At 42.1% G+C, this 24,726-nt stretch overlaps 1 protein-coding gene across 1 annotated transcript in view; it reads left to right on the forward strand.

Annotated features, from left to right (window-relative positions):
* The window catches only part of LOC126456514 (glutamate receptor ionotropic, kainate 2), a 1,353,954-nt gene that overhangs the window by 1,272,002 nt on the left and 57,226 nt on the right, over window positions 1-24,726 (forward strand). The window contains exon 11 of the mRNA XM_050092267.1: window positions 20,001-20,279. Coding sequence (XP_049948224.1) covers window positions 20,001-20,279 — 279 coding nt within the window. The remainder of the gene's footprint in view (window positions 1-20,000; window positions 20,280-24,726) is intronic.

The raw sequence follows: 24,726 nt of genomic DNA on the forward strand, positions 1-24,726 counted from the left end.
TAAAAGAGCTTTGGAATAACGCAGAAGAGATAACTACATTCAATCAGAATTTCTAAAACTGTTCGTGGAAGTGCAACAAAGCGGCTGTTCACAGTGGTGTGTAGAATGTTTGAGTCTGGCAATGTACAAGACGATCGGAGAAACATCATCCACACAATTCCGAAGACTTCAAGAGCCGACAAGTGCGGCAACTATCGCATAACCATGTTACATGAATATGTGGTGTTTGTTCTCTCTGACATGTCAGAAAAAACACACACCACACGGAATCCGCAGCTCTGGCGCATTATATATAAACTAAATGTGTAGGGAGGAGAAAAGAAAGGAAAAGGAAGAGATTACTGATGTTAGTTACATCGGGACATTACGCGAAACCAGCGGCGACGAGTGAAAATGTGTGCCGGCCCAGGACTCTAACCGGGATCTCCTGCTAACTAGGCAGCTGCGGGGAGTGCGGATAGGTGGCGCTAGATGGGAATGGGATTTAGCCTGTGTGGGTGTCGTGATAGCCTGCGCGTTTGCAATAAACACTGTGGCGCAGTCGTTAACGCACTTGTCTACTTAGCAAGAGATCCCAGGTTCTAATTCCGGTCCCGTACACATTTTTCACTCGTCGTCGCGTAATATCCCGATAAATCTGACATCAGTAATCTCCTTTCTGCTCCCTATACCTTCAATTTACGTATAACATATCGCAAAATCAGCTTAAAAACTCATGCAGCCAAGTTGCTTACAACGATGATACACAGAAGAACGAAAACGAAAATTGTGGATCTGTCAGATGAAGATCAGTTTGTCTTTAGGAAAAGTAAATGCACCAGTGAGGTAATTCTGACGTTGCGGTAGATAAGGGAAGACGACTAGAGAAAAATCAAGTGAAGTTCATAGAATTTGTGGACATGGAAAAAGCATTCAACAACGTCAAATGCTGCAAGGTGTTCGAAATTCAAAGAAAAATTGGGCTAAGCTGTAGGGAAAGACGGGTAATATACAATATATACAAGATTCAAGAGGGAACAATAAGACTGGAAGACCATGCATGAAGTGCTCGGATTAAAAAGGGTGTAAGATGGAAGAGTCGGCCGGGGTGGCCGAGCGGTTCTAGGCGCTACAGTCTGGAACCGCACGACCGCTACGTCGCAGGTTCGAATCCTGCCTCGGGCATTGATGTGTGTGATGTCCTTAGGTTAGTTAGGTTTAAGTAGTTCTAAGTTCTAGGGGACTGATGACCTCAAAAGTTAAGTCCCATAGTTCTCAGAGCCATTTGAACCATTTTGTAAGATGGGAGTAGTCTTTCGCCCCCATTGTACAATCCATACGTCGAAGAAGCAATGACGGAAATAAAAGAAAGGTTGAAGAGTGGAATTAAAATTCAAAGGAAAAGGAAATCATTAATAAGATACGATGATGACATGCTATTGTCTGTGAAAGTGAAGAAGTAGTACAGGATCTGCTGAACAATCTTATTAGTACTGAATATGGATTGAAAGTAAAACGAAGAAAGACGAAAGTAATGAGAAGTAGCAGAAATGAGAACAGAGAGAAATTTAACATCAGAATTGGTGATCAAGATGTAGATCAAGTTAAGGAATTCTGCTGCCTGGGCAGCAAAATAATACATGACGGATGGAACCAGGGAGACACAAAAAGGAAATTAGCACTAGCTGAAAGGGTATTCTTGGCCAAGAGAAGTCTGCTAGTATGAAACATAGGCTTTAATTTGAGAAGAAAATTTCTGAGAATGTATGTTTGAGTACAACACTGTGTGGCTGTGAGACATGGACTGTTGGAAAACAAGAAAAGAAAAGAATGAGGCATTTGAGATGTTACAGAAGACCTTAGCAAGACCGATGCTAGGCTATTGCAGTGAAGTCTGGACAATAAAGGCAAAAGATACGAAAAGACTAGCAGCTTGTGATATGAAATTCTTGAGACAAACAGCTGATCACACCAACTGCGATCACGAAAGGAACGAATATGTGTTGAAGGAACTTGAAATGTAAATCATCACACATTATATTCGGAATTACCACAAGAACTAGAGAAAGTTTCTACAACGAATGAGCCCAAAGAGAATCCCAAAATCCGTGCTACATTGCCTCCCCAACTGTGTAGGATCGCGAGGTCGACCAATGAAAACATGGTAGGGGAACTTCTCGGCGTGCCCGTAGTCGCTCTAGAGGCCTACTACTTGGGAGGAAGTTTACGGTGATTTATCTACACTTACATTTCCATACCCACAACTCCCACGGATATATTTATAGTCGGCTGTCATTCAGGGTTGCATGCCCACCGCTCCATCATATACAAGGGTAGTTCAGAAAGTTAAGTTCCGTTTGGTAATAAAAAAGGAAATGAATACAGGTTAACAATGCAATTTATTTAACAAAAATTTGTAGCGATTACACTACTTTTCAACATAGTCCCTGTAATTTTGCAGGTATTTCTCATAACGTGGTACGAGTGTATGTATTCATTCGTCATAGAATGTTGCCGCCTGTGTAACTGACCGTGTAGTAATATGTTCTTTTAGCTCTTCGTAGTTGTTGAAGCGCTTCTCACCAACGACCGACTTCAGATGCTGAAAGAGATGAAAATCGCTAGGAGCGAGATCGGGACTGAACGGAGGATGGCCTAAAAAGTCGCAGCCAAAGCTCTGAAGAGTTTTTTTGTCACATTCGCAGTATGTCGTTGGGCGTTGTAGTGAATGGAAGCCACACATTTTGAGAGCATTCCTCTGCACTTGTTCTGTCTTGCGCAGCGCAATTTGTTGATCTTTTCGCAATAAACACCCTTATTGATTGTTTCACATCTTGTTAAAAGATCAGTCAGTAAAATGCCTTGTCTGTCCCTAAACCCTATGTATACAACTTTTCGAGGTGTCAAGATTCCTTGGGTTTAACCGTTTCTGGGAACGATTGCCGTTTCGTTTGAAGAATGTCGTAAGCAACCCAAGTTTTATCCCCTGTGACCAATGGGATAAAAATTTCTCGACAACATCATTGCAACGTGTCAAAAAATCAAGTGCGCTGCCTATCCGTTATTGTTTGTGTTGTTCACTTACAAGTTTAGGCACCCAACGTGCGCAAAGTTAATGAAAACCCAGTTTTTCAGTAACAATATCGTAAAATACTGTTCGTGAAATTTGTGGAAGTTGACGAGCAATAGCATTAATTGTAAACCTACAGCTTTTCTTCATTATTTCTTCGACTGCACTAACCAGCTCATCGGAAACCACAGATGGACGTCCACTTCATTCTTCGTCATGCACTTGATCACGCCATTTCTTAAACTGTCGGACCCATCTTCTCACCACTGAAGCACTCATTGTAGTTTCTCCGTAAACCTCGCAGATTTGTCGATGAATGTCACATGGTTTAATGCTTTTAGCATTCAGAAAACAAATCACGAATCTCAGTTCATACACGGTGGGATTTTCGATCAACGATGTCATTATAAGCAATGACCACACACAACACAGAGCCAGCTCGTGATGGCATCATTTAGTTCTGTTTGAACCGAGATATTACTGCGCATGAGAGGAACAGCGATTGTAGCAGTGCCGCTGAGAAAACCGAAACGGAGGTTACTTTCCGAACTACCCTCGTGTTTGACGTAACAAACAAAAACCTCAAAAATAATGTTTGTTGATCATTGTTCAGCACAAAACCAATAACACGAGTGCTACACAATGAAATATGTCGCTGCCTCAGTGTTTCCACCTATAACCTGGGCAAGACCTGTACAGCGCCATCTAGGTAACCTGCACATCTCCAGCAGTCAAAGCTTCTGCCTGCTACATCCGACCATATCGTATCGAGACTGTCACTACAACTACTGCTTTCATTCTAGTACCTTGTTAAGTCATTCGCATGGCGTCAGACAACCCTACGTCACAATTGCGATGTGTCTTATGGATCATATTACTCTGTATATTTAAGTTATCTTGTACCTACTTATGCAAATAAATCAGTAAATCCAGACGGTATTCGGAATCCCTCACAAACTGGCGATTTTGATTGCAAACAAATCATAATATACTGACTCAGATGGGCTGAAAGGCAGCGGAAAGGCTAAAGACACATAATAACAATATTCACTAGAAAAATGTCAATATAAAAATCAAACAGAATGTTACGGTTAGGTATATCAAACGATTACGTTTGATTGAAGGCTTACGTAACTGAAATTGCATCTTGTCTAAACAAAGCTTTACGAAAGTTATCGATATATTTTTATCGACGTTTTATTAATTAATATCATTTAAAACATCATCTTTTTGAGCATACTGCGCAACACAGTTAAAGGATGACTTTTTCAAAACACCGTAACTGACTCCCACTACAACATAGTAGTCTGAAATTCAGCTCAAAGGTGCCAACACCCTTCATCTATAATGGTGCAAAACCATGGCGCTCTGCGTCGTCATCCTCTAGCTCGACAACGCTTCAAACAGCAAGGGGTCGTCGACACATGTAAAAAAAAAAGAAAAAAAGGGGGGCCAGAGCTCAGAAGCTCATATGTGATGTAAGGTGGGGTAATGATGTCACACTGGCATCAAACGTCACCACTTATCTTCTCAATGTCACCATGGCCGTTTGACGGCCGAGAAAAGCATTTAGGATGTACCGCCGCTCAGAATGGACACGAAAAGACCTTAGAGCGTGGCGTGTAGGGCGTCAATGAAACCATTAGTTTGCTTTGGGACGATGATTTCCACACATTTCGCGGTCGAAAATGACAGTTCGCAGCGTGATGAGAAACAGCACGACGTTGTTGACAACCTTTGACACTGCCTGCACCCCCAGGTGATTCAAGCCTTCTGTAACCACATCGTCGCCGGCCGCTGTGATCGAGCGGTTCCAGGCGCTTCAGTCAGGAACCACGCGGCTGCTACGGTCGCAGGTTCGAATCCTGCCTTGGGCATGGATGTGTGTGATGTCCTTAGGTTAGTTAGGTTTAAGTAGTTCTAAGTCTAGAGGACTGATGACCTCAGCTGTTAAGTCCGATAGTGCTTAGAGCCATTTGAACCATTTTAAGCACATCGTCGACCATCAACCCCATTGAACGTGACCGCATCCCTTTGGGGTGCAGTACAATAGCAGTTTTTGCTCTGGTGCACAAAGTGGCGCCACTAGGAACCACTCAAAACCATTAGACGAAATTTGAACGCCATCCGTAGCACCAAAGGGTGCTTCTGCTTTTTCGGCCCTCTTATTTCTCGCCCTCCAGTGATGTGATCACGGAGGGATGCGGCAAACCAGATATCCTGAAATATAATTTAATTTTTTTTATTTTAATATCCTATTATCAATCACAGAAAACAGATTTTACAACAACTTACAGTCTAGTCACAACAGACCTTCCTTCTAGATGGATGGCAGGACAATGTAGCTACATTTTCAAACAATGTTACAAAACACTAGAATTTTGCATGGAAAAACTGAAAACAGTATACATGTAGAGCTAAATCACACTTGAGGCACTTGGTAATGGTTTTCTTTTTGTACAATCTGCGTTGCAGTTCCATTTTCTTCTTTGTTTTGCCACCTTGTGATATGTCTCCAACTTATTGTTCTTTCCCATCGTAATGTGATCCAATTTTATTTACTTTGCAATGTCGTCCTCTGCTTTGGACAACCCTCTTATTTCCTTTAAGTATAGCAGTGGCAATACGGCGTCTAAATGTTAGATGAAGCATTGGTGCCTCATTGCTCCCGTACAGATTTCTGTTCAGCAACATTGATTACATGTGCAATTTTAAGAAAACACCACTTTATCTTATTATGAATGTTCTATATAAGGATATATTTTTATCTGGGCGATTTATTCCGTCCATGTGATTATTACATTCTAGATTGAGGCACTGACATTTTCTGTTTCTTCTACCTGGAGAATCGGCCTAATTGCCTTAGTGGCAGAGCCTGGTCGTAATTGGTGGCCGAAGTGACGACGCTGTTATGATTCCAGATGACGATTAATATTTCTGAAAAAATAAAAAAAGTAATTAACATGTAGATTTACTTCACAGCATAACATGTTAACATATAATTTTAGACTTTTACCAGAATTTTCATCTGAAAAGGACTCCTTTTTTCATATATAAAATGTAACAGTCAGCCAACCAGTTGCACACAAAAGCTCTGAGACTGTCTTCATCAGAATAGTCTTAGTTCTATCGAAATGGCTAAGGTGTTTTTAAAAAAAGTTGTGTGCAACCTGTTGGCTGATGGTTCCATTTTATATAATTGCGTACATGGCTACTGAGCGCACAGCCACAAAATGTTTAAAATATCAACTCGTGTTTTCCTCTTCTCTCCCTAAATTTTTTCTGGTGGAGACAAAATGTAGCTTTTAGGTATTCTGTTCCGGCGGATTGTACCAGAAGCTTCAATACCTTTTTTCTTGAGATCTTGTAGAAGTTGAACGCTGGCAAACAGCTAGTCAAAGAAAAATCTGTATAGAACATTTTGCAGCAGCTGATCATCATATTTACGTGTAACTACATACCCCAGACCCATGCTCTCAGATATTTCACTATAAGTTCCAGCTCTCTGATAGGGTTCCAACGATATTAGACATCCAACGCTGGTACCTCCACACCAGAACTTACATCCATATCGAAAAGGTTTTCCTGAGAAGTATACCATTATGGATACACTTGAAATTATTTGAACTGACGTAAATTTTTAAAATGAGTTGTTTACCTTTTATGAACAGTTTGCATCCATGTCGTTCAAAATATGGCACTACTGACTCATCAATGTAACGATGGCTCTCATTTCGCGCCAGTGCTATGAAACTCTCACTGAACATGGATAATAATCTTCTGATTTTTGCAGATCTCTCATTTGGCCCAAGTTCAACGCTGCTGAAAGCGTGAAGATCGTTCATGATAAAATCGAATCGTCCCTTGATGTGTCGTTGGAGACAAGTTCGTCATGGCTGTTAATTTCTCCTCCGCCAGCACATCTTCCTCCTTAGGATCACAATGTTCCCACTATTGAGAACAGTTATGAAAACCACATTTTATTTTCAGTGCAGTTTTCGCTGCGAACTGATTGGTAGAGGTAACCATCAGGCTAATAATGTCTTCATCAAAAAATTGTTCGAATTATTCTAAAAGACTCATCCCTGTTTTTTTATGCAGCGTTCATTAGAGGCAATTCTAAAGTTGATTCGGAAATGCTGTCTTTTGTCCAAATGTAACTTTTTTCTCTCCTAGAACTGACTTTTGAAACAGAATCCCTTTTATATTTTTGAGGAAGGAGTAGTAGCTGATTTAGATCACTGGTAATTATTACCAATATCATTTCTGTTGTTACTGCACACTGAAGACGTACCTGGTTCTTGTTCTTTTCTGAAAAGAATTTCTTTCCATTGGTGAATCTTGAGTGAAAGCCCAAATACTTGGAAAATACGTGGGTCAATAATCAAAACGTCTACATTTAGCTGACTCACAAGTATGTCATTATACAAGAATTATCCTCAGCACCTGAATCTTCATAAGTAATGCCACTTGTGGCAATCAGAGGAGGAGATAGGACCACATCTACACGACTATTTGGTAAATCATCAATGCTGTAGTCATAATCCTACCATCCTTCCTGAAGGGTGTTTAGAAATAAGACCCCAAACACTGGCTATGAAATACTTTTGGGTAACATTTTTACAACTATATGCAAGCCTAAACGTTTAACATGTTATTAACACAAAAATAATGCGAATAACAAACATTTAGAATAAAGTTTACTGACCCCTGCAGAACTATGTCAGTTCATCCATCGCTGCAGAAGAGTGATTTCTGTTTACTAAAGTGTTTCAACAATGGATTTCAAACTTAGGTTTAATTGTTGGAAAAATGTTCCACAACTCCAACAATATTTGTTATTTTAATTATTATAATTGCATGCATACAGTCCTTCTGGAAGGATTATAATGTCAACTGGCTTAACACACGAGTGAATAAAACGGAAAAGGATCCCAAGACCCCCAGTTCGGCAACGTTCTCGCTGCCGCCCGCCCGCCACTTTAAAAATGTACCTGTACAGAGGCAAAATGTCGCTAGAGTCCTAGGCGCCTGCAGGCAGACTACACTGCTGCTCTTCTGCCTGTTAGCAGCCATGGGAAATCGGAGGGGTGTCAAGGGATTGTTGAACTGTTTTTCGTCGGCACCCATAAGAAAATCGAGTGGTTTCAATGCTGGGCGTCGCGGTTCTGACCTCCGTGGCAGAGACGTCAAAAGAAAGGGTGAAATGTGAGTAAGAGGGTGAGTGACGATCTTCCCACCGTGTAACACGTCCACGGCGGTGATAGGCAGAATGGTGGTGAAATTTGGTACCAATGTGCCATCTTTCACACACCTTACAGCTCATATGAACTTACGAAATCTGGCCACCTTTTCGCCTGTGTCGGCACCTTGCTATTTGGAGTGTCGCCGAGGTCTAGGATGATGTCACAGGGTTGCACGCTTTTACACCATTACGGAGGAATATTGTAGGCACCTTTGAGCCAAATTTTAGTTGGGAGACAATTACGGCTTTAGAAAAAGGTATTGTGACTTACTGCTTCGACTAAAATACATCAACTGGTTTAAACGACTTTTCTAAATATCTGTCAAAATTAAGATGAGTACCGTTATAAAAGCCTCTGCAGGGTTAGCTGTTGGATACTATCTCTCAAAAAATCTATTACGTCTTTGGGAACAGGAGGTGGAATAAGAGGTGATTTAGATTATTTCCTATAAATGTTGGTAAAGCTGCGGATAATTTCTAAAAGAGAGACATACTGTAAAAATTCTGCATGAGACATGACGTTTCAATTTATTACTTCTTCACTAATAACTCTATTTGTAACACATTTTGGAAACAGTAACCATTTAAGCCACTGAATGTACTGAAAAATTATATCGTCGTATGACAATATAGGTTTTACATGCTTAACGCCTAATATTTGACACATTAACTCATTTGTAAAGTAATCACAAAATTGAAGCTATTTTACAAACGTAATTCGATTCTTTAAAGGATCAAGAGGGAGGGCTTTAATGGTGGGATACTATGTGGCTATAATTAATAACATGATTTCGCAAATTAATTTCTGAGATTTTATCGTTACTTTTAATACTGTCAGGTTTAGGTATTCTTTTACACATATAAACACCATCCAGTAAACTCGGAAACTTCCGGTGATTATAGAACTGTCACATGTAAATCTTCAGCCTGGTATTCAAATTATTTGCTAATGTCGAGTAACTGCAGTGTCCATCAGCGTATAAAATCGCTATAAAATATTAAAGGTTAAGTAACTTACGAATTAAATTTCTTTGCTTTTCGGCGACTGGTATTGACTGTCTATTGCGACGTGCGCAGTAATCTAATATCAGATTTTCATTAAGCAATATGGAAGTAATGAAACAGGAGCGCGAAGTAGAACAATAAGCTTACACGAAGCAACAGTTTTTGACACGTGATCACGTTTCTGCGCTGATTCACTGAACGAGGCATATTGTATTGAAAATGTCAATAGCTGTAATTTTGAATCAATGGATTGCATTACGTAATGGCTAACAAATGTGAACTTTAGCATTTGTATGATTATTATCCTTAAAAGATTAAGAGTACGCGTTGGAGTTAAAAAATATCCGAATTACACAACTCAGTGAGAAAGAAAGCTGCGGACGTGACTAGCTCATTACGTTAAAAGACTACAAACATTTGAAAAGAGACATAAATAACACCGACTGTTTGCGAAAGAATATAATTGCATTTTTCAGAAATAGATCGTCGCATTATTCCAAAATCTTTTTACCTCTCTGACGTCATTGATGCAAACAGTATACTGTAATGTGAAAAAAGAAAAATATAATACATGTGTATAACTTATTTTCATAGCTATTAATTGGAATTGAGATTCCACTTTTTGTTTCTTTGTTCCCTCACTCATACAGGTTTTCGCACCTTTTGTGAAAACACGCACAGAAAAGTGTTTCCACAATTACGCGCTCTTGGCATGTTAGTGATACCACCCTCAGATTAAAGTTACGCTGTGTTTTCAGAACAGCGTCAACCCACAGAAATAATAGTTGGATCTACGATGAGCCAAGGCAATTGAATTATAGGTCCTGAAAAGTGAGACAACCCAAAAAAAAGGCTCATGATAGCATTTAACAAAAGTCTGTGAAGGGAATGTGTCGATTCGCAAGGACGTACAACTCATACAGCTAACTGAATTGTACTATAAATGAGTTCTATCAAAAATAATTTTTAGAGCTAATATATCGAGTTCCTCACACTTCGTCATGGCAAAAAATCTCATGTTTGGATTGCTTAACTTTTCGAGTTGTATTTGAAAGATCTTTCTACGATACTACGTTATCTGTCAGCAGTTTCTAACTGACAATAATTGTTCTTATTCTGCCAAACCACAGAAAATATTTAAAATGTTGTCTAAGTTTTAAACATAAATGAAACCTTTGTTAAACGGACTCTTCCAAAGAAGGTCCCAAAAATTTTTCACACTTGTCCTTGACCCATTGACAAAGAATCTCTGTACATATTTTTCACGTACGCTTCCTACATCTACCAGCCCCCCCCCCCCCATGCCCCCCTCTTGCCCCCGCCCCTCACATACACATAGACGAAAATCATGAGGGTTGATGTCGAATCAGCATACAGGGAACAGAATAAGTTCTTAACTACCTACCCATGTACCACGCCACATGTCGCACGATGTTACACCAATGTGCTTGAGATTCGTTCTGAGAAAAAAAAGCATGGTTATTCTGTCGCTTGGAGAAAATTCTGTCGAATATCTAGAAAGTTTCATCATCAAGCTGACTTTCATAGGAAGCATCATATACAAAGTTCTTTCAATAACAACTCAATAACGAATCATTTCCAGGTATATTACTATGTGTTTTTCCTTGTAAACGTATGAGGAATTCCCCCCCCCCCTCCTATAAATATTTCTTATAGATCTTGGACGGACCAAATAACATACACTTCTGTTCAGAAGGAACAGAACACCTTAGACAATTACAGATAGGACGTTCATATTCACAGCCCATGTACATCAGTATGTTCTGCAGAAATGATTAGCATTTCAGTCGCCTCAGTTCAGCATGTGTCATGTTGCCAAGTTGGCACAGGATCCGCCACAGACTCTGTTAACTTGTTCCATGCGTGATGTCACTGACCCCTACAAATCGCGAATGGCGTCCTGTGGTACAGACATCTATGCTGCATTCACCTGGTTCCAAGGCTCTTATGTGATGGTCGTTTCCCCATATCCAACTCATTTTCGATTGGTGACAAGTTTGGTGGTCTGTCAGGCCAGGGCAGAAGGCTAACGTCCTGTGACATGAAGAAGCCACGTGTTCATGCAGCAGCATGTGGTCGCGCAATGGCTTGCTGAAAAGTGGTATCTGGTGTGTTGTGCAGAAAGAGAATGGTTACGGGTCGCAGGATGTCATTCACGTAGGTCACACTGGTCACGGTGCCCTGGACAAGCGCCAACTATGATCTGTGGTTGCCCCAATAGCACCCCACATGATAAGGCCTCCGACTAGCGCTATACGTCTTGTGCGAATGCAATCAGTGTGATGCAGCTCCTCCTGTCTGCGGCGAGCCAAAATACGGCCATCATTTTCAAACAGAACAAAACCTGGATCCGTACGAAAACGCTATCTGATACCATTCCTTTCCACCGTGACGTCGTTCCGTACACCATTACCGAGCGAGGTGGCGCAGTGGTTAGCACACTGGACTCGCATTCGGAAGGACGACGGTTCAATCCCGTCTCCGGCCATCCTGATTTAGGTTTTCCGTGATTTCCCTAAATCGTTTCAGGCAAATGCCGGGATGGTTCCTTTGAAAGGGCACGGCCGATTTCCTTCCCAATCCTTCCCTAACCCGAGATTGCTCTCCGTCTCTAATGACCTCGTTGTCGACGGGACGTTAAACACTAACCACCACCACCATACACCATTGCCGTCTAGCACGTATCTACACATTCGTCAATGGCAGGCGGAGAAGTGAACGACGTGCGTGTAATCCATGCCCTGATAAACGGTGACCGACTGTCACCCCTGATAGTGTAGGAAGTGTTACACTATTCCACTGTTGCACCAGAGCCGAGCAGGACGCAGTACTGTCCTGCAATGCTGTTAGGACGAGATGTCGATCTTCTCTGGGGATGTCTGGGTGTTGCAATCTGACCTATCTCGTCGTGTTCTATGGCCATCCTCGAACCATTCTGCATATACCCGGTGTATTGCCGAAGCACTTGGTCCTACACGAGCGTTGATTTCTTGAATGGATGCATCACATTCTTTCATGCCAATAATGCGTGCTCTTTCAAACTCACTGATTTGACGGTACGGTTCGCGCATACGTCTGCGAGGCATCCCGCACGTCTGCTCAAATCACCCTGATCCATTATCTTCGGTTTACAGCGACAACGAGAGCCCCACTCACATTTCACCGGTGGGTGGTGTTGCGCCGCGATATCAATGTTGACCTTGGATCCGCGGGCCGACATGATTCAAATGCTCATCATTTCTAGAATGTAATTTTCACTCTGCAGCGGAGTCTGATATCAAATTTCCTGGCAGATTAAAACTGTATGCTGGACCGAGACAGAACATACTAATTTTCATATCCTGTGAATATGGACGTCCTATCTCTAGTCGTTCAAGGTGTTCTACTTTTTCTGAGCGTGAGTGTATTTTCACCTTCGATAAAAAAAATAACCCATTACATCGTCAGTGGGCTTGTAAATGAACTATGCCTGTGAACTGTAATCACGTAATCATATGCCTTGTCCTGATCAGCGACGACAGTGACTGTCATATGCTTCCCACTGTTGCCATATAATGGGGAAATCAGTATAATAGTTTAATTTTTACCAAATCTTCACCATGTGCCTTTAACTGATTTTGTCACTGATTCCTTCAGGGATATTGTTCTCTTCTGTAGGCTATCGGCAATTACAAGTATTACAAGGCTCTACAAATTTCTATGTGTTGAGCACACAGGAACACACACACACACACACACACACACACACACACACACACACACACACATGGTACAATGGGCAAGATTGTCTTAAAATTAATTAAAAATAAGTCCATTAAGTCCAGTCGCCCCTTCGTAATCAAGCGAAATGTAGAAACTGGAAATCCCCTCCGAAATATCCCTAATTATGAACTCCCTCTGCTCTGAACGAATCTCTCTCTTCTGAAATATTTATCTGGAAATAATAAAATTCTCCAACAGCCACCCACCTCTCTGTCATCTAATTCATTCCCTCTTTTCTTCTCCTCTTTTTCCCTTTGTCCTTTCTCTGTTTCCAACTCTTCATCTCTCTCTTCTCCTCACTGCCCTTTTCTATCACCCCTCTGTCTGGATCTCTTTCCCTCTCCCCAATACTCCTCCTCCATCTTTCTTTCTCATCCCTCCCTTCCATATCCTCTCTTGCCCTTCTCTTCCTACCCCTTACTGGCACCCTTCCTTCATTCCACGCCCCTCGACTCTAAACTGTCATCTTCCTTCCTCCCTCCCACTGCACCCCCCCCTCTCTCTCTCCAAATTCTCTGCCTCTTTTCTTTTCGTCCATCACCACTCCCCTTTCTCTTTCATTTTCTGTCGTGTCTACTACCATATCATTTTCTTTCCTTTCTCTATTTCTCTCTTTTTCTTTCTCTTACTCTGTGCTTCTTTTTCTCTGTCCCCATATGTCACTATCTCCCCCCCTCTCTCTCTCTATCACCATATCCCATTTTCTTTCCCTGACTGTCTCTTTCCCTTTTTCTGTCTCTGCCTCTTTCTCTCTCCTCCCACACTCTATCAACATCCCCCTTCACTCTCACTGAGCGAGTTGGCACAGTCATTACCACACTGGGCTCGCATTCGAGGGGATGATGATTCGAATACCCCCTGGGGATTTAGATTTTCCGTGATTTCCCTAAATCGCTCCAGGCAAATGCTGGGATGGTTTCTTTGAAAAGATCATGGCCATTTTCCTTCCATAATCCGAGCTCCAGCGCTGTGTCTAATGACCTCGCTATTGATGGGACGCTAAACTGTAACCTCCTCCTCCTCCCCCTCCTCCTGTTCCTATTTCTCTCTCTCTCTCTCCTCTTCTGCTTCGCTATCACCATAGCCCCCCCCCCTCTCTCTCTCTCTCTCTCTCACTCTCTGACACAAAGACGTTGTGAAAAGTACTAGTGAAAGAAGCATTCTCTGGACAGTGCAAATAGCTTACACGAACGGCTCACGAGAGAAGTTTGCTGTGCGCGCACGCCAGCCAGCCTTTGTGGCGCCGGCAGTACGCTGGGGAGCTGTTGGCAGGTCCCGACGAGCCAGCCGACGCGGCTCTTCTCCTTCATGAACCCGCTGGCCGTCGAGATCTGGATCTACGTGCTGGCCGCCTACCTGCTGGTCAGCTTCACGCTGTTCGTGATGGCGCGCTTCTCGCCCTACGAATGGAACAACCCGCACCCCTGCCTCGCCGAGTCCGACGTGGTCGAGAACCAGTTCTCCGTTTCTAACAGCTTCTGGTTCATCACCGGCACCTTCCTCAGGCAGGGCTCCGGACTCAACCCCAAGGTAGTCGGCGCTCCCACGTGCTGGCTGGGCGCCAGTACGCAGCACGGACCCCGCTCTGGACGACACGTGGGGAGTTTCGCAGGCGGCTGTCGCTCGCAGCTGGACGCGCTCGGCCGCACACGCCTTGTGCTGTCCAACACTGCGAGCGTGGGTTGAATGACAGCCGCGCAAAACGTCACCCAACTGCCGTTCAGAGCTCAAATCACTGTTTCTGTCTGCATGTTGTGTTTTATACTCCCAGATTGTGATGGTTGTCTATCGATGTATAACGATGTTTTTGTTACGTTATAAGCATGTCATTTGTAAAGCTTGTCTGCTTACACTGCTCGCATTTTCTCGCATCATTATTCTCATCATCTCTACCCCTTTCTTTCATACATCGAAAACATTTTTCAACTGTGTTTCTTAAATATGTATTTCACTGTTTTGTTAGTACTTAAGATGGGTGTTCCTGTTGTTTTTGTTTATGTATTCTCAAAACACTGGACACGAGTGCCTTTCTGTCAACTCTGGAACAATTTGTGGCATTTCGGCACCGAAAAACTCTGAAAACCTTTATCACCAGTCACACATTGTTTTTCGAAAGCCGAATGAACCATTATGGCGCAGTTTTCTTGATGTCCGACGTCGACATCAGTGTCAGTAGAAATGAAGCATTCTTTCAATTTGGCTTACACTTATTCACATGTTGGATCTAAATAGACAAGGTTAGTGTCTTTAAGGGGGATAGGACGTCAAACGGGCCGACTTGGAGCAGGAGAGGCACCATAGGACATTTTATTTTCTACTGGTTACACTTTTACAAATAAATTCATAAAACCTTGTCAGCATGACCAGGATTCAGGATTCACACTCGTAGCAGCGGAAGTTCAAAAACATAACAAAATAATTTTTTTTACATGTGAAATTTCATCATTTTTTCACTTACTATTGGCTGCATTTGTTGCTATAGGTACACTTTTCTTCATAAGTAAGAGAGACTGTTCGGTGAATTTTGCACAGCACACAAACCATACTTACAGGTGTCTGAAACTCTAGAATCTATTTAATTAATGAAAAAATGAATGAGCTGTTACGTTTTAAGCTTCATGTTTAGAAAAAAATCAAATTTTGTAGTTAATTATCTCAATTTTTACCACAGTTTTTAATAGATTTGGAAACTTCTAGAGTTTCATACACCTGTAAGTATGGTTTGTATGCTGTGCAAAATTCATCAAAAAATCTCTCTTACTTGTGAAGAAAAATGTACCTATAGCAACAAATGCAGACAACAGTAAGTGAAAAAATGATGAAATTTCATATCTAAAAAAAATTATTTTATTATATTTTTGCACTTCGACTGCTATGAATGTGAATCCTGAATCCTTCCTGGTCATGCTGACAAAGTTTTATGAATTTATTTGTAAAAGTATAGACAGTAGAAAATAAAATGTCCTATGGTGCCTCTCCTGCTCCAAGTCGGCCCATTTGACGTCCTATCCCCCTTAGTTCATTTCTTTTATCAAAACAGATAACAAAGATTTTGCACATAAGAATTAATAGTAATACATGACTCTACATTATGGATGGGTATTCCAATAACTGTAAACGTAAGGTTAATATTATTCAAGAATGTGAAAGGAAGAAAAACTGAAAAGAAAGCAAGAATGAAATGAGTTGTACACGAGAGAACATGGAAATAATTATGACAGCTAAAACCGTTCTCCAGTTTCATTTTGTTTGAACTTGATGTTATCCTTAATTAAAGAGATGAAACAAAAATTTTCGTGATAGCAATTTCCATGGTTCATTGCAGACCACAGTGAATGAGTTCTCTTTTTCTGATCTTCTGAAAACTAACGCTACCTACTTACTGTAAAACTGGATATACTGCTTCGATGATGGTTATATTTCCCGTTGAAGTATAATTAATCTAAAGAGAAGATTAAATGGTGAATATGCAGTCAGACTTGTACTGTTTCACACTGGCAACATACAATTTGAAAGACAATGAAAGTTTTTCCTACTGCATACGGGGTGGTTTCAGTTACTTTCCAAATATTCGCATTATACTAATTAAGATTATTTACAGCTGAGAGCTATTCCGGAGGTAGTGTAGCTATCAGAAGGGCCGCAGAGAAGCCACACGAATAGAAAGCGGGACAGTAGCTCGGGCTGTGGAAGGGGGGGGGGGGGGAGGGTGAGGAACGTTTTTACTAAGCAACGTAAATCTACACTCTTTGGGGAGTAAGCAAACCTTCGTCCTGCAGGTTGTGATTCAAGCATCATTTATCATAAAATACTAATTACTTGTAGCCTCCGAATTTGGGTCACTTATTCACTATAAGTGTTTGGAGGAACATTTTCTTTCTCTGTTGAACGGTTTTTGTACTCGAGGATAGTTTCCTTGAAACTCCTTGTGGCCACAGAGATCTGCACTGAGTCACCTCTCCCTAGAAAACTTGTGCATGTATGTTACTGGCTGGAATACATAAACGCTCTTAATAGTAATAAGAGTTGTGAGTGACAAGAAGAGAACAAATGATGGATTCCGTGCGCGGATACTGGAAAAAAATCGCTGATTTAAGAGAAACTCACAAAGGATAAGAAGAAAAGGAAACCGTGTCCAGCAGTCTGCCTACGAGCTTACACCATTTGCACGAAAGGAAACCGATAGCGACAATGTCTCCTCAGAGGCAAAAAGAAGACGCGCTCTCTAGCCGAGCAACGATAAGAAAGCAAACCATCCAGAAGAAGGAAGTGGCAACCAGGCACCTGGCGTTCGTTACGTCCGCAGGATCGCCCAGAGCCAGCATTGCCAGGATACTGGAGAAGCACAACATAAAAATCATTTTCCGCTCACTGGTAGAATCAAGAATATGCTTGGGCCAGTCATACACCAGCTAGGACTACGATCACCTAGTGTCTGCACCACCAGTTGCAAGGTTGGCACGTATTACATCGATCAGACGCAGGGATGCATCTCGTAGTGCTGTTCACAACATGCGACAAGCGTTCGCCTCGGCCAAACCAACAAATCTCCATATCTCCACTGACAGAACATAGCGTTAGCGCACGCCACTTGTTTGTTCTGAACAGACAAAGCTACTGTGCCGCACCAATGGGTTCTGGGAACCGTTCATTAAAGAAGCAGAACAAATAAGAGTATACGACGGACGATTTGTCAATCGGGACAGCGGTTCTCAACGGAGCTCCCCATAGAACAACTACGTCAGGAACACTCTCATGTGAAAGTGACAGAGACAACGGGTGAAATAGGGAGCACCAGGACTCGACGCCCAAGCCCCCCCCCCCCTCTCCCCTCCTTCCTAAAGCTAGATGTGATGTCTCTTCTACAGGCACACGATTGGGTCTTCAGAAGAGTGGTCTGCGGCAGTCCAGAGACTGTAAAGAAAAGAACCGGACGCGAATCTGACACATCACGAGGAGATGATGAATAGGAAACTCGTCGCAACGTTGCGACAAGACGACGGCTCAACTCAACTGATAACCTGTTATTATTTTGTCAGTGAAATCCACCGAGAAAGGCTGCATTCCCCCCTTGAGCACGTCACATCGTATTAAGTGTGTATGGCTAATACTAAGAAGTTGAAAAGAACACACGGATAATGTTATGGGGGTGGCGAACCAAAGACTACGTTTTGTTGGCAGAACACTTAGAAGATGCAACAGACCTTTTGAAGAGACTGCCTATACTAGGCTTGTTCATCCTCTTTTGGCGTGTCAAATCCATACCAGATAGGATTAACGCAGTACATCGAGAAAGTACAAAGAAGGGCAGCACATTTTGTATTGTCTTTAAGTAGCGGAGAGAGTGCCACGGACATGATACAGGATTTGGGGTGGACGTCATGAAATCCGAATATATCATTTAACAATGTTGTATGGTCAAGAATACCAAAAAATGTGTTTGTTGGAAGGCCAGTCTTTGAACTTGGTGTTTTGATGCTATTCTTACTTTTAATGATGGCTATTCTGGAAGACTACAGGTTTTGGAATATCTTGGCATTCATAAAGGTTACAACACCACTAAAAGTGTGATGGACTTGGACCAACAGCGAATCATGAAGGCAGAGATTGCAACAAAACAATATTTCAAAAAAGCCAGATCCAAGAGAAGGAGGGCAGCACTGGGTGAGGAAGATGAAGGAGGGGATGAGGACTACCATCCAGGAGGATTCTAACATATTTTTTATGTATCAGTTGGCTGTATATTAAAATTTTTTCTTTAAACGCAATTTTCTCAACATGACATTTTTTAGTATAAAAGCCCATTTTTCTCAGAAACTTCTAAATCTACATCAATGAAGTATTTACCACATAACATAGATAGAACAATGATGTTTTAGCTCTACTTTAGTAGTATTTACTGTAATAGTTAAAATTCAAGAAATTAAACCTATGAAAATTTACACCAAAAAATTATATGTTTAGGGAAAAAAATTATAACTTTTTTTCAGTTGTTATTTTAAAGTGATTGTAGATCAGTACAGTCGCAAAACATGGGAGAACATGTGATTAAATCACCACATTTATATACTCAACAGTTCCTGAGAAAACGGGGCATTTATATAGCCAATTTAACATTGTCGAGATAGGGCAGTACGACTCCCCTTAAGACTGAACAGGCAGTCCACGCATCCGCAATAACTTACAGCTGAACAAAGATTATTATTTCCAAAGATATCTGACCACTTTACTACTATATTTATAGCACAAGGATATTAAAATATACTAAAGAAGAAATGTCAACATAAACTTTATATTATATTGTACTCAAACATTAATAGTATAATAACATTAAGGCGAAAACAGTACATCCATTGAGTACTGGCACAGACTGTAATGTTACATGGGCAAAATGGCTGGTGAGTCTGATGAATAGACAAAAACGGGCAGGGCAGAGGTGAAGACGGAGTCAGTGGCATGTGGGGATTGGGGAAGAGTTATACTATTTACAACCAGCAAAAAAAGAAAAAAGAAAAAAACTTACGCTCTGTTGTGTAGATGTTTATTGTTCCCCACAAACCTCGTTTCCAAATTGAGTTAGTGACTGATGTCCAGTGACTCTGATGTCGATGAGACATTGATCCCTACAGGTAACCAAGGACCGAAATCTGGCGAAAATATTTTTATAAATTTTCAGTGATTAATTTCGAGATTATGCTGCCTATCTCAGATGAGCTCTAGATGTAGCTAATCACACAAACTACTTTCTATCTGTAAATTCTGGCATCAGTGGCAGCCAGTGGGGAAGGCCCTCGTGTCCACAGGTGAACAGCGCAGACTTCCAGCAGCCGACGACGCCGACGCTGACACCGACGCCCTCCCGCGAAGCCCTCTCAGCACGCGTCTCTTTGTGTCTGGTTGTGTTTCTGGTTTTTGAAGGTTTCGGAAAGCATGCCGAGTCGCTTGTTCTCGTTCATGAACCCGCTAGCGGTGGAGATCTGGCTGTACGTGCTGGCGGCGTACGTGCTGGTCTCGCTCACCATCTGGGTGGTGGCGCGCTTCTCGCCCTACGAGTGGTGCGTGCCGGCGTGCGCCTGCGCCGACTACCAGCACGCGACGGCCGCGCTGCTCGTCTTCCAGAACGACTTCACGCTCGCCAACAGCTTCTGGTTCACCATCGGCACGCTCATGCAGCAGGGCTCCGACCTCAACCCCAAGGTAGCGTAGGGTCCGGGGCGGGCGGCAAGCGATCTCGGCGGAGCGAATCCTACTCCAGGCTACAGCTGGCCTCATCGACTGCTTACGAGAGAGCTGCGTTATCACGAACGAATAAAACTCATCTTAAAATATGCAGATGTGCCTCTGTTCTACAGGGTGGACAAAACAAAACTAGCATAGGAAATATTTCATCCCCCTTAAGATAGGCATCACAACATACACCTTCTGTGACTGGGGCAGATGATGTAAGTTGGGTTGCCTACCTTAAGGTGTATGAAAAACTTCCAGTCCACTTCTATTTTGTCCTCCCCTGCACCTCCCATGTAGATCATCTACATTTTTGCACAATCGATGTTCGAAAGTATTATCGTGGTTGATGGCCGAGGCAGTATATCTTCCTTTTTGGTTCGTTGTCCCATTGGGTCAAATGGGTTAGGTGCACTTTGACCTGCTTCTCAGCTTCAAGCTCACCGCCAGAAGTTTTCAACACAACTACCACAGCTCTCATCTTCACTGGGGCTCTCAAACCCGACGGTCACATCCATGCTCCTGGGGGCACCATTACAAAATGTTCAGACTTACAGGAATGCTTTTGCTTTGAAGATATTAATTTTTTTCAGTTTCTCCATCTCAGAGGTATACAACCGCCGCATACGAGGCGTGTTTTTTAAGTAAGTACCGTTTTGAAATTTAAAAAAGACGTGCTAAGATGTCTCAATAATTTTATTTTTACTTGAAAGTCTGTACCTTAATCTACGCACTGACGCCATTACAGTCTCATTGTTCCTTGTTAACGTTGTGCACTGAGTGTTTCAGATGCCTCCGATAATCGTGAGTCCCGCCGACTGTGAAGTACGGGCTGTTATAAGATTTCTTAGTGCTAAAGGCCTAAAAGCGATCGATATTCATCGTGAGATCTGTGTAGTTTACGGAGAAAACATTATGAGTGTTGGAATGGTAAGCAAGTGGGTGAGAGCATTTAAAGATGGCCGCATAAATGTGCATGATGAACAGCGGAGTGGGCGTCCTTCGCTCGTTAATGAAAGTTTGGTGCAGAAAGTGGACAATAAGGTGACAGAAAACAGACGCTTCACGATTTTCTCCTTGCGGGATGACTTTCCTAATGTTTCTCATAGTCTTTTGTATGGCACTGTGGCCGAGCACTTGAATTACCGAAAATTGTGCGCACGATGGGTACCGAAAATGTTGACGGATGTGCACAAAACCAAAGGTTTAGACAGTGCATTGACTTTCCTTGAGAGGTACCACAACGACGGTGATGATTTCTTAAGCCAAATCGTTACTGGCGATGAAACATGGGTGGCCTACGTCACACCAGAATCAAAGCAACAGTCAATCGAAGTTGAGCAAGGGCATCGTTTCGCTGCAAGACAATGCCCGCCCACATGTGGCGAATCAGACCAAAGATCTCACCACAGCTTTTCGGTGGGAAACTTGATTACCCTCTGTACAGCCCCGATCTTGCACCCAGTGACTACCATCTGTTCCTGCACTTGAAGAAAAACCTGGGCGGTCGGCGTCTTCAAGACGATGACGAAGTCAAAACAGTGGTGATGCAGTGGTTAACAAGTCAGGCGGCAGACTTCTGTGAGGAGGGTATTCAAAAACTGGTACAACGTTATGACAAGTGCCTCAATATTGCAGGAAATCATGTAGAAAAGGAGATTAAGGAACAGGATTTCATGCAAAAATAAAATTATTGAGATATCTTAGTACGTCTTTTTTTAATTTCAAAACGGTTCTTACTTAAAAAACACGCCTCGTATTTTATCCAGATTTCTCCACTCTGCATTTTATATTGATTATTCATACGAAGTACATCATCGACTTCGGTCTTTCACATTCTCTTCAGCCTGTTTTCCACTTCTTCTCGCTGCAACGTGGAAATTCCACGGACACAATGCTGCTTGTTTCTTTGCGACCTGAGGATCAGACATCCCCTATATTTGTTGCAAACAAATGTAAAGCTTGTTCGCTGTACTACCATCGATGGACACTGCCATATCTATTGTGTAACTGGCCATAACTGTCGTCAACAGGACGTTAAATACAATCTTCCTTCCTTATGCTTTTTCGCAAGTAACTACTGCATGGAATCGCTCTTCAGCGACTAGTGCTCCTGAGGTAATGGGATTCGTTAACCTTCAAATATCGACTGTACGCAAATGCAGAGTTTTACAGATAAATGACTTTCATAGATGGTAGAATAGACACATCTACTCATTTTAAAATCATTTTTATTTGGTTTTTTCCCTTAGATGTGAGTTTGTACGTTGTTAGTTCCTCTTCATTCAAACGGATGTAACGCTAGCCAGAAACAGTATTTCGGAAAGAGCTTCTGCATTGCTAATGGACAAAAACGACGATCATTTCCTTTATGCAAGATGAAAATCTGCATATTGTTTCCCTGCTCCAATCAACGTGCTTCACTTCCCAAGAACTGAACTGGTTCAACATCAAGATGTCGTTCTGGTATGGGCGTTCTCCAGTTGCGAAGGTTCTTCCGTTGTTACACCAGAATCATATATAAGAGCTGTTTCAATAGGCTATCCCAGAAAGTGTCTAATGAAAAGTATGTTACCTCGACGCCAAAAACAAGAATCATCCGTTCGCATTGCTATTCGACTATTTATCATGTCCTTACGCTGTAACAGCTTTCACCAAATCCGATAAACTTAGTGACAACTGAAGAGAATTTTTATTGCAGATGTATTCTCGCACACCGCCAGAAGGCAAAAACGACAGAGTCCTGCGCAGCGGCATATACAATGTCACGTAAAATGAACTGAGCACTGGAAGGAGCAAACGTCTTGAAAGGCACTCGAATGAATCGTACTTTGAAGGTGACTGCCTCAACTTAAAAAAAAAAATCGCACCACTAACGCTGTCCACCAAACAATATCGTGTATAGCGTCCGACACAAAATCATCAAGACTGATGCTGAGCACGAGGAAGCAAGCTCCACCCACTGACTTCCAGTCGGCCGTTACTACTTGTGTGTCTAATAACTAAAAACAACATTCGATTAAGTTAAAAGCAAGAGTGTCAACATTAAGAGTGCAGTGGGAATACCTTATATAAGCGCAAGCGGAGAGAGGGAGAGCGAATAGGAGAGTAGGAGGAAAGAGAAAACTGAAGGACTCTAGTAGAAGAAAACTGTTAGGATGACGTGATTGAGGAAGAAACGAGAGCCGATTTGGGAGGCTTAGGGGATTCGCAATTAGAATCAGAGATTAACAAAGTTTTCGATGACTTATGATTAAATAACGACCTTCCACGACAGATTTTAAATATAAAATGACGCGTTAGTCAAACCTTATTAATTTGATGGTCTACTTGGTGTAGGATTAGAAAACGGTGGCTGCGTTGGTACTGATACATAACTTCAGTGACAACACAGGTATTGCAGGGTTATTCACAAGTACCTTCGGGATTTTAGACGCCAACCGCACAGTAGCTACAATGCATACAGTGGCCAGGTCATCTCTCAAAGTTTTTAGCTCACGTTATAGGTGTTCAAAACGGGGTTTTATAATGCGTCAAACGTCGATAGTAGCGGGCAGTTCATTGAAGTCGCTCTGGAAGTCGAAACGACAGCAGCCCGCTTTATAAGTCTGATCATTTGCTTGGCTATTTGTAGGCGCGATCAAATTCAATGCAACAATACGGAGCGAATGATTTGTTTACATGTTCTGACCTGCTTGGGCCCTTGCGGGGCGTTCTGTAACTATGCTATAGCGCGTATTGCGCATCGAAACTGCGAGAGATGCTCTATCCACTAACATGTGTCAATTATTTTGTAGTAGTTTCCGTGCACTTGTCTTCTGAAACCCCAGAGGTACTTACGAATAACTTTGTTGTGGTAACCTCGTGTAACCTTCCAAAAGTCGACAGTATGTAGGTTTCTTGCAAACTGATAGAATACAACTCGTTTTAGGGAATTAATGGACACATTTTGCATTTTTGCACTATTGAAAGAGCAAAAAATTTATCTTAATATTGGTTTCCGCCGAGATTGCTTGCTGTCGCCCCAGAAAATAAGCACCGCCCAAGAGAATGCAACAAGTGTCTGAATTCGCCTCTTTCGTGGTCTGCATGTACTGTAGAGCGTCGCTCAAAATAAGCACCAATCTCTCACACGAGAGGACCTAGGGCTCCCACCCTCTTCTGTAATTGGTTTACCCTGTATGACGCTGTCAAAAAATTTTGGTCAACAATAAATTCAGACAAATTCTATGAATGCCCTCTAGTTTTGTAAGGAATGCCCTTTATGGTCTTCAGACAATGCAGAGTGTGCAAAACACTTGTCTACCAGAAATCGCCGGATGCGTAACATGAAAACGAAACTGGTAAGTGGAACAACTTGGTGCAATGCATGAAGAGTGACGTTGTTGTTATTGATCACTTGCTACTGCATTTTGTATCT

The sequence above is a fragment of the Schistocerca serialis genome, chromosome 1, assembly GCF_023864345.2.
Source record: "Schistocerca serialis cubense isolate TAMUIC-IGC-003099 chromosome 1, iqSchSeri2.2, whole genome shotgun sequence".
Lineage (NCBI taxonomy): Eukaryota > Metazoa > Arthropoda > Insecta > Orthoptera > Acrididae > Schistocerca > Schistocerca serialis.